At 31.6% G+C, this 10610-nt stretch overlaps 1 protein-coding gene across 2 annotated transcripts; it reads right to left on the reverse strand.

Annotated features, from left to right (window-relative positions):
• On the reverse strand, positions 1-4511 carry LOC107631229 (protein DEHYDRATION-INDUCED 19 homolog 5). 2 transcript variants are annotated; one of them, XM_016334607.2, is made up of 5 exons: positions 4178-4511; positions 1695-1810; positions 1488-1559; positions 1161-1375; positions 1-311 (listed from the first exon to the last, which is right to left on the reverse strand). In XM_016334607.2, exons 1-5 carry the CDS (start codon positions 4254-4256, stop codon positions 209-211), a joined length of 585 nt encoding a protein of 194 aa, XP_016190093.1. In that variant the 5' UTR covers positions 4257-4511; the 3' UTR covers positions 1-208. The 2 variants fall into 2 exon arrangements, with proteins under 2 accessions (XP_016190093.1, XP_016190086.1); XM_016334600.2 differs by having other exon boundaries at positions 1695-1837; positions 4178-4507.

Consider the following 10610-nt stretch of genomic DNA (forward strand, 5'->3'; position numbering starts at 1 on the left):
TTTTGCATCACCAAAGTGAATACTACTTCTTATACAGTTATACTGCTACGGTACTACTACTACTTCGCATTCCTAATCTTGTTCACCAAACTAAAATCCCAGTTATGCTGAAAAAGCATCTTCATCAAAAGTCATCTTCTTATGAAAGCAGCTTCTGCCAATTCATCATGACTTCAACGTGGATGTTGCAAATTCTACCATCACGGTCTTATAGTATGGTTGATAATACCAAAGTTTGAACAAAATCAGCCATCAGCTTTCTCTCTTGTAGATCTTGCTCATCGCCAATGCGTGGTGCATCTGTCCCTGACCTGCAAAGCCATAAAACAATATTTCAGCAGTGTATTATCGAATTCACTTTTGATGAGTAAAGTTCCAAAGCTGTCCCTTGGATTGGCTGCATGCATTAAAATAGTCCTGAGATCTCAATTGTACAATTATGTCTCCAATATTTGCAAAAGTGCACCATGTTAGTCATTCAGCCCTTTTACCGTCAAGTGACTCATCACACTCTTAGAGACTAACGTGGTGGACTTTCACCAATCTCAAGAACGTAATGAGTGCAATTGAGATTTTGGAGATAATTTTTGGCAGCCAATCTTACGAACTACTGAGGCTTAACTCCACTTTTGATACTAACTACTAAGCTTACAGGGCATGATCATACTATCTTAAAATGAGAATAATTCTGATTGTTTCAATTGATTGGCTTGGGCATTTTGGTAAGCATACCATGTATGGTGCATCATGCTCCACTATGATCTTTTCTTTTTGGATGTTATCAATCATTTATGATGTTATTAATCTTTTTTAACTTGTCACAAATATTTAAATTAATCTAAATTGCTCAGGATCAGGGAAACAGGCTTGGTAAACAAAAACAAAGGCGCTTAACAAAGCACATGCCTCACCATGTTGACAGTGGTAATTGTAGGGGTGTGTTTTCGAGTTTCAAGTTATGGAAATTAGCAGCACAAGGCAAAGCTAGATGCAGGCCGTCAAAGGTAGTATTCGTGGCAGCTAAGGAATGCGTGCACCTTGGCATTCCGAGTTCTGTCTACCGTGTGACACACTTACTGACTTACATGCTTTAGAAAGTTTCTCGTTTTCTCAAGTTATAGTAACTTAACACTGCTTCAAAATCCCTAAAAGGATCATACCTTTTAGCATCAGGAATGTCTAAGTCCTTCTTGCTGGAGCTGGAGTCTTCATTAGGGTGGATGTCATTAGAGCTTGGGACAGGCATGTTGCAGATAAACGGTGACAGAAGCGGATCCGGCATTGATTCTTGCTTGTTTCCCATTGCAGCCAATTTCTTGCCAAGCATAGCTGAATTACCGGACCAGAAATTATATATCTCAGACTTCCACATCCACTATAGATCAAAATATCAAATTCAATGAATGAGTTAGATGAGACATATATGCAGATAGAGGTAAAAATGTGCCAGGTTGCACTTCAAATTTTGATGAAAGTAAAAAGCACACCTTTCGTGGATTTGAATGAGTGAATTGACTGATAACATCCCTCCCTAAATTTTGATCACAGACAGGACAAACCTGAGATTGGAACATTGAATCAGTCATCATCTTTCAACCATTTAGACATATGTATTATTTCATCTTTTCTAATTTTAAGTAAAAAGGTCCATATCCCTATCTAAAGGTTTCTAGAAGTTTCTTGATAGCTCATACCACATTTTTTAGGTCAGGACAATGCTCCTCTTCTAAATTGCTGCAGAGCACGCGAACTTGAATTTCAAAATCACAGAAAGGACATCGGAAGTGAGATTGAGGATCGTCATCTACGTCTGTATAATGGAACACTGAATAATCATCTGTTGGTTTAAAGGGATTAGTTAACAGGCTATTTCCACAATAATTCCACAAAGAAATGATAAAAAGTGTCATGGCAGAAGATTGACTAGCAAAAACAAATGAACTTCATTTGATACATTGATACAACTGCAGAAACTCAGAAATTAACAACAAATATATGAATATGGTAGGGCTCATTTATGCTCTTTTAGTTTCTTCTAGCCAACATGTCAAACCCAAGAAGATAGCACTAGGATAAAAAGTAGAAACTTCTTTATATGATTCAATGTCCGAGCTAAATATTTTAACCATGTTATTAAAGTACCAACCATATCACGTGTGCATAAAAAATCAGCTACCAAATACATAATAGCTAATTTGGTAGCTCATGTTTTATGTACATATAACATTGTTGTTAAAGTACTAAACATGAAACGTATTGATGTTCTTCAATCATTTCTTGTAACTCGTGATATTACTAAGTAATTTAGTGTTGGTTTGGATTGACATTTTTGAATAAAAAAATACTTTCTTTTAAAATTAAAGTACTTTTAAAAAAAACAAAAGCAAAAAACATTTTTAATACTTAAAAAAAAATTTATCCAAATTTGTCTATTAAAAATAATATTTTTAAACAAAATGAAAAAAATAAGTATTTTTTTTAAAAGTCAATCCAAACTGACATGTACTCTTTGCTAGAGATATAACTGTTAGCAAGAGTACGAACACTTTCAATAGAACTTCAATTGTGCTGACTTAGCCAATTTAAAATTTTTTAAACATCCCAAATAAATTGGAACTTTTATGCTCCAAAAATTCATTTGTCTAAATTAAGATCAGAAAACTTAACCACTCTTAACATCGGAGGATGATTAGTATACATGAAAAGCCAAATTGTTATATACACATAAAAATTAGTCACCAAATCAATCACTATGTATTTATTTATATATACAATATTATTTCATATATTTTTAATGTGTATTTTGTATTTCAATATATATTTTATATGAATAACTAATGTGGTAATTAATTTTTTGTGTGTATATATAGCCCAGTTGGCTTTAAACACAATTAGGGACTCTTTCATAGTTGTGAAATGCATACAATTATAGCCATTCAAAAAAATGGAGAATTGGTGCAAATTAGATCCATTTGAATATTTGATCATATATAACACATAAATGAAAAGTCTTCAAATTTCACATTGCATGAAGAATTAATTCTAACAACTATGACATATTGTATAGTAATTTTTAAGCACATTAAGAAATGTTCAATGGTACTAATATGTTCATTTGCATGCATATCATGTTAGATCCCTCTTCCACAACGCCGTTTTTAAAAGCCATGCCGACATTTATAGCATGCACAAACCCCACAGCTGGATTCTTCTATTCTTCTTCTTCCTATATTTTAACATTTCTTTTATTAATACTCCTACTATCATGACGATTATCCATTTTGCTAAGCACCAATTTTTCTTTAAAGTGGAGACTCAATCGTAGTTGCTTTTATGAAAAATTAATCAAAGATGTTATTTGTACACCAAAATCAGTCATTATTGTATTTGTCTATAAATACATGTATGGTTTAATTTATTTTGAATGTGTATTTATATTTTAATATGTATTTTATACTGGTGGCTGACTTTGATGACTGATTTTGGTGTACATGTAATATTACTCAAAATTAATAGTTAAAAATCGTTAGATGATATTTGACTAAATTATTATTTAATAATTTTTATCTATCAACTTGGCACCACATATGAGTTTTTACCTTTCTTTAATTAACCGTTAGCAAAATAACAAACATTAAGGAGAGAAAAAAAAATAAAAGAAAAGAAAAAAGTTGGGTTATTATTTGCCAAAAAAATAATTTAATGATTTATTATTATTATTTTCTTATGCATAATCAGATTCTAAAGTCAAAAAAAAATTTCAGAAGGAAAAGTAGTGGCAGACTCTCGTAAGTTTTAATATTTTGTGGCACTCACTTCTTCACCCTCCAGATATGTTGCAACAATAATCAATGCCTAGAAATATTCTTGTAATGATAGTTGCAGGTGCTTGTGAATAGAACAAAAATGACAACTTTAAAATCAAACGTGATAAATTTAGAGTCAGAAAATCCAAATCACTTGTAACAAAAAGACGTAAGTTCATATCGTGTGACACACACCAAACAAGATGCAAAAATTGCAGGATTTTAATTAAAAAAAAAAAAAGTTAAACTCAATAGAATAGAAAAATATACTTGAAACAAAATTACAAGGAAAAGGTGCTCAAACAAAACAACACATGGGAATAGCATGTTAAAAAATAAAAAAGAAATAAAAAAAAAAGAGAGAAGAGTACCAGAGTGAAGCTTTGAAGCTTGGACTGTAGAAACGTGCTTAGCAGAATGATGAACGCTAGACCTAAGATCAAAATTCATGATGCTCCAACTTCTCCCTTCTTGAATGAATTAATCTTAAGATGGTGGTTATGGCGGTGATCAAGGTGAAAACACAGGTAAACGCTTGTACAGTGATTGAAGTCTCAATTGAAAAGAAAAGAGAGGCAACAAAGAAGAAAGAGAGGACTTTGCTTTCTCTTAAGTGATGAAGAAGAGGAGAATGAATGGTAAAGGGTTTGTGTCGAGAGGTTGTGATGTGTTTGCAACTTTGCTTAGTCATATAGTCGGTTGTATGACACACTATTAAAATGCTTTTTTGACGCACAAAAGATTAACCATCATGATTGACACTTCTCATAATTTAATAATACCAACAAAAACTAAGTCGGCAACACACAAGAAAACAAAATATACGCTTCCCCGCAGACCAGGAGACCCAATTTTTTCTCATCCTTTTTTTAAGAAATCATTATTCAATATTTGATTCAAAACTAATTATAATTGATAAAATATTATTCAAATAACAATGATCAAAATTATTTTTAGATGTAAAATTATCAAAAAGATAAAGATTAGATTAAATTTTTAATATTATTATTTTAACAAGAAAAAGTCTAGGGGGCCAACAACTTTTGTGTTTTCTGGCCAGCATTTAACCATCAAAACAAAAGTGAATGATCTCCCACTATTAGATGTAATCTCACACTATTAAAAACACTATTGATGACCAATTGATGGTTATAAAACACCAAAATTGCTGGCCCCTAGCATTCCTCTTTTAACAATTTTTAATTACGAAATTTTAAATTAGAATATGTTATTATATAAAATATTATCTTAAATATTATATGTATATTATAATAGGATACGTTTTAGGTACTCCAGTATACTTTATTGGAGTACTGATATGTCATATACCAAATGATAGTTTAAAAAAATTTGTCGTCACTCAAGTTGGTAATGACAATTGTATCCTTGAGATAACAAAGAAAAGACCGCAAAGGGCCGCTGAAAGATGAGAGAATATAAGAGTAATAGTGTTGAGCTATTTTTACAGGTAGTATATGCAAGTCCACTCTAGTTAAACACTTCTACTAAATTTAATTAAGTTAATTTAATATAACAAAAATTAATTATAACTAATATTATTTTAGTACGTCTAACTTGGTAACTCTACTTCTTTTTTCATGTCATTCTCTATTTCTAATAATTTTATATTTTTTCATAATTTCTGAAATTAAAATTATTTGACATTATTTTTTCTTACAATCAATATATTTTTCAAAAAGAAAATATTATTACTGCTCTAAACTTGTTCTACTTATAATCTCTTAGATATTAGAATTAATATTTATTTTTCTCAATAAATACTATTTTTATTTTGAATTCATGCTAGTAGAATCACTAAATTTTATAATTATTAATATTCATTCTATTATATTTATTTTTCAAATTTCTTACAGAAATACACAAAAAATAAATATCTCTTTTTGTTCTTAATTACTGTATATTACAACAACATCACAAACAATGTTATACTTAAATATTAATATTTTTACCTCTCAAAAAAATAATTTAACTGCCTTTTCTTTTAATTTTGGTCTACTTCGACGAAAAAAAGTATAAACTAAAAACTTTAGTTGATCAATTAAACCACTCTTTCAAAAAAATATTCTCAAACTAATAATATATTTTATTGATCTCAACTTCGTTCGTAAAATAATTTTATTCTTATATCATATTTGTAACTTTTTACTATGATATAATAATTAATAATATATACCTGATGATCATCATAGACGATCTTACTGTTATTAGTAATATTTCTTTTTGTTGGTATTAAATAAATAATTAATTTAAAAAAATATTTTCAATTCTTTTTTCTTTGTATGGACCAACAAAATACATTCTCAATCGATAATGTTACTGGCTGGCTCACCCATTTAAAGCTACACATGCACATTATGCTAATCTGTCAGACAAAGGACCACAATGGCTGGCAGTAGCATGCTTACCTCTAGAAAACATGCTACATCACGCTGCGGTTGCAACTCTTTCATACAACTTTTTTTGTGCATATTCACATAATGTATATTCCCTTACATCTGAACATATAATTTTTTTTATATTAAATCTAAATGACTTTAAACCATGGCATTTCAAATTTCCAGAAAAGAATAGGAGTATACCTGAAATGCTTCTATTATAATAAATTCTACATAATATTAGATAATATATATATATATATATATAATTGATAATGTCTAATAATTATAAACTATAATAATATAAGACAAACGAGTTTATAAAATTAAACAAAAATATAACTATAACACTAATTTAATTGCAGAAGTATTAAGATTTGATCTACTTGATAAGATTTGATCTGTGCATAAAATTTCATTTCGAATAGAGTCTCAAACAATGTTCACTTCTAAAAAAGAGGTACCAGATAAATTTGGGGATAGGCTATCACCAATTTGATTATCATTGTCATTTTCAATAATATTTTCATTTTCACACCGTGTGAACTCAAAATCTGTTTCAAAATATCGTCAAATAAAATTATGAATAGTCATTGTTGCACTAACTATTTGAACTTGAGTTTCTATTTTGAACTTCGGCATACAACGCAAAATTACAAATCTATTCTTCCACACACCAAAAGTTCTTTTAATTGTGCATAGACTTGAGTGATAATAATTAATCACTTCATTACCATTTGCAAATTCAGATGAATGCCTAAAATCTGAAAGATAATAGCGTTTACATCTATATGGACCAATATACCTAATTGGTGTTGGATATCCTGAATTTACCAAATAATATTTACCTAAAAAAGAATATTTTTATCATATCAATAATAAATCTAGAAAAATATAAATATTTCATAATTATGAGAAAATATTATACCTGTGGGAGGATTTGAAAAATTCATACTAGATCTTATGATTGCATCTTTAAAAATACGAGCATCATGAGCTGTGCCTTCCTGTCCTGGTAATGCAAATATAAAACACATATTCTAATCACATATTGTCATTACATTTTTTGTTGAAAATTTTTTCCTTTCAATGAATTTGGTTTGTTCAGTTTAGCTAACCACACATAGAATCTGAGTACCATCAATGACTCCTATAGCATTCTTAAAAAATGGCAAATATCATTGATCATTTTATATTTTGGTTTGAATTTTTCAAAACATAAGATTTAATGACTTTTATGTATTTGAATGATAACCTCAAGCAAGCAAGTAATACTTGCTTAAAATACCTACTCACTGTTTTTTCAGAATGTTAAAATCTTTTTTGTATCATTCTATTGCCAATCCCTTGACCAACCATATTTAAGAATATCACAACCATCTCTTAGACTTTCATTTGTTTAGTGCTCTTTAAACTATGTTCAACTAACTCTGCATGCAACTAAATAAAAATATGTTTTTTCATTCGAAACATTTCATAACATCGAATAGGATGACCTTTTAAAATTTCTTAAACCCATGAATCTAGTTTGTTCACTAGTTTTACGTGGTTCTTTGCAAATATATTTAACTGTATATTCATTAATCAATATGCACACTTCTTCAGCTTCCATTAGATCATCTTTTATAATGGAAAGTAATTTAGCTTCATCGTTGCATTCTTTTTCATTCCAGTTTTTCATTAATTCTAATTTTAAATCTAAACCGATACAATATATATTACAATATAATTAAAAATTTAAATGTTCATTTAGAAATAAATTGACAACTAAATTTACTAGCAATATATGATAAAGATAAATAAAAGTAGTTCAAGACATATATCATATATTAGTATATAATCATACTAGGGAGATTACATGATAAACATGTCCAAAAATAATATACTACCTAACATCAAAAGTAGTTCTCAGACAAATATTAATACCAAATGTTAATAATTTAACCTAAATAAAAAATACAAGCACAACCTAAATTTTGGTGAAATACTCTATTAATTCAACTAACTAATTCTTTGCATAGTCTCTCTTCATAGTCTTTTAAAGCCACAACCATTTTCTATGCTTGTCTTTGCATCAATAGTTGACAACGCCGAAAATGCCAATCAGGATTACTAGTAATAGCTTTCATCTTTTGAATCTCAGCCTTCACATCACTGATAGATGATTCAAGTTGTAATACCTCGTTACCCTAAACCTTACCTCTAGCCATAAAGCAAAGGATAACAAAGTACCACGATAGTTTTAAATTTTATAATATATAATATGTGTCTAAGAATTTATAAAACTAGGAGCCCGATGAAGGAATAAAGTTCAAAATTCGCATAAAGCGGAATTACAAAGCACGAAGCGTTTAGACACAGTAACTAAAAGCGTAAAGGCACGAGATACAACATGAGACTTAATATAATAATAGTCAAGATAGGTATATATATAAGTATGATAGACATAGAGTACTAGCTACGACCTGCAGAGTTTAGGCCGACTAGTCATATACAAACATAACAGAAATTTTGAGTTAAAACAACTTATATAACTTAATCTCTCAAAGTAAGCCTCTAGGGCAACAAAGTATAATAACAAAAGTGAGAGAGCTACAACATAATAACCAAAATACAAGATAATAAAAGATCCCCTGCTCTGTCACCATCAGCAAACTCACCGAGGTGGGTTGCGACCTGCATCTGAAAAACAACAACAACATATGGTATGAGAACCGGAGGTTCTCAGTATGGTAACAGTTCCCAATATGTAAGATATAAGGTTCCGGGACGCCAAAGGTAATCCTAGAACATCACATCGAAAACAAATATTCAAGCTTAACGAAAAATAAATAACCTAAACTATAAACCATAAACAGGGTTATCTAAACTTATGGAATTTTTAACTAATACTAAACACGCCGCTGTATCCCACAGCCTTCGCCAACCTTACCTCTATGCGATCCCGTTGCCACTTCCTCCCGATCCTCCTCAACACCAGTAAAACACATTTAATGCAAGCAAGTAAAACACAAATAGTATTCATGTATAACAGATAACTCAATTAGCATTTAGACATATTAATCAAATAGGCATAACTCAAGTAATCAAAGCAAACAAGCAGATAGAAGATGCATATGATGAATGCCTATCCTATTTGGCTCGTGATATCGTCATTTGTCGATTCAAAATGCCAACCCGACACATCCCTAGGATGTCACCTTTCTGCCATGACCAGGGTTATAGTGCCCTGCTCACTATTTTCTAGTGTCCAGCACTTTATCTTGCGCCCTGTGAGTTATAGTGCCCGGCACCCTCTTTCGGGTTATAGTGCCTGCGTTCACTATGGCAGCAGAAAGGTTATTGAGCGGGAGACAACCACAGTCCTCACATCTCAACATAGGCGGGAGATTGCCTCGGCCCCTACGCTGGCACTGCTACCTTGACATGCGGGAGACTGCCACAGCCCTTGCTCAAGGCGCATAGCGATTTACCAATCACAACAATTCAGTGATACAGCATATCTCATAACATTATTTCTTTTATACTCATTCCAATCTCATCATCCATCATCAATATTCCAACTCATCATCAATCCGGCTCCCCATTAGTTTACAAGACAACTCCACCTACTGACATACAAAGCCTAAGTCACCATTTTTCTCATTCGATTAATCCGTCCCCAGTACTCCAGAAACCTAAGTCTTTGTCTTCAAAATTTTTTGCCAGAATTTATTCTAGTTAGTCTCCATCTTTAAAGCCTAAAAACAAGTTAAGACATGCTAGATAAGCTTTACAGAAGTTCACAAGAATGCCAGAAAGGTAAAACAGTTAAAAACAAGGTTTTCATTGAAAAACAGGGCAATATGCGTACGCATATAGTTGTGCGTATGCACTCCCAGAAGAGTTTTCTCAAAATGTGCTTATGCATAGAGATGTGCATACACACAGAAGGTAAAAATTTCCATTTGAGTGCACGCATGGATATGTGTGAACGCCCTCAACAGAAGACACTTCCCAATGTGTGCATACACATGATGTTGTGTGTATGCATAACATGCAAAATTCTTAGGGTGTGTGTGGTACGCGGAATCGTGATTACACTTTAATTATGTAAAATTCATTGCTCTTTCTTTCCCTGGAAATGGCGCCAGGGCGTTCAACTCTGGTTTTGGCTCCTTTTCTGGCGCTGGACGCCAGATTTGGGCAGAAATCTGGTGTTGAACACCAGTTTACGTCGTCTATTCTTGGCCAAAGTATGGAGTATTATATATTGCTGGAAAGCCCTGGATGTCTACTTTCCAACGCAATCGGAAGCGCGCCATTTCGAGTTCAGTAGCTCCAGAAAATCCGCTTTGAGTGCAGGGAGGTCAGAATCCAACAGCATCAGCAGTCATTCTTCAACCTCTGAATCTGATTTCTGCTCAAG

Source organism: Arachis ipaensis, chromosome B01, assembly GCF_000816755.2.
Source record: "Arachis ipaensis cultivar K30076 chromosome B01, Araip1.1, whole genome shotgun sequence".
Taxonomy (NCBI): Eukaryota; Viridiplantae; Streptophyta; class Magnoliopsida; order Fabales; family Fabaceae; genus Arachis; species Arachis ipaensis.

Excerpts from the sequence above, each read along its gene's own strand:
- LOC107631229 (XM_016334600.2), bottom strand. The coding sequence starts at position 4,256 with ATGAATTTTGATCTTAGGTCTAGCGTTCATCATTCTGCTAAGCACGTT. Across the intron at positions 1,838-4,177 it reads AGCTTCAAAGCTTCACTCTG|ATGATTATTCAGTGTTCCAT; the intron begins GTACTCTTCTCT and ends TTAAACCAACAG. Across the intron at positions 1,376-1,487 it reads CTCATTCAAATCCACGAAAG|TGGATGTGGAAGTCTGAGAT; the intron begins GTGTGCTTTTTA and ends TTTGATCTATAG.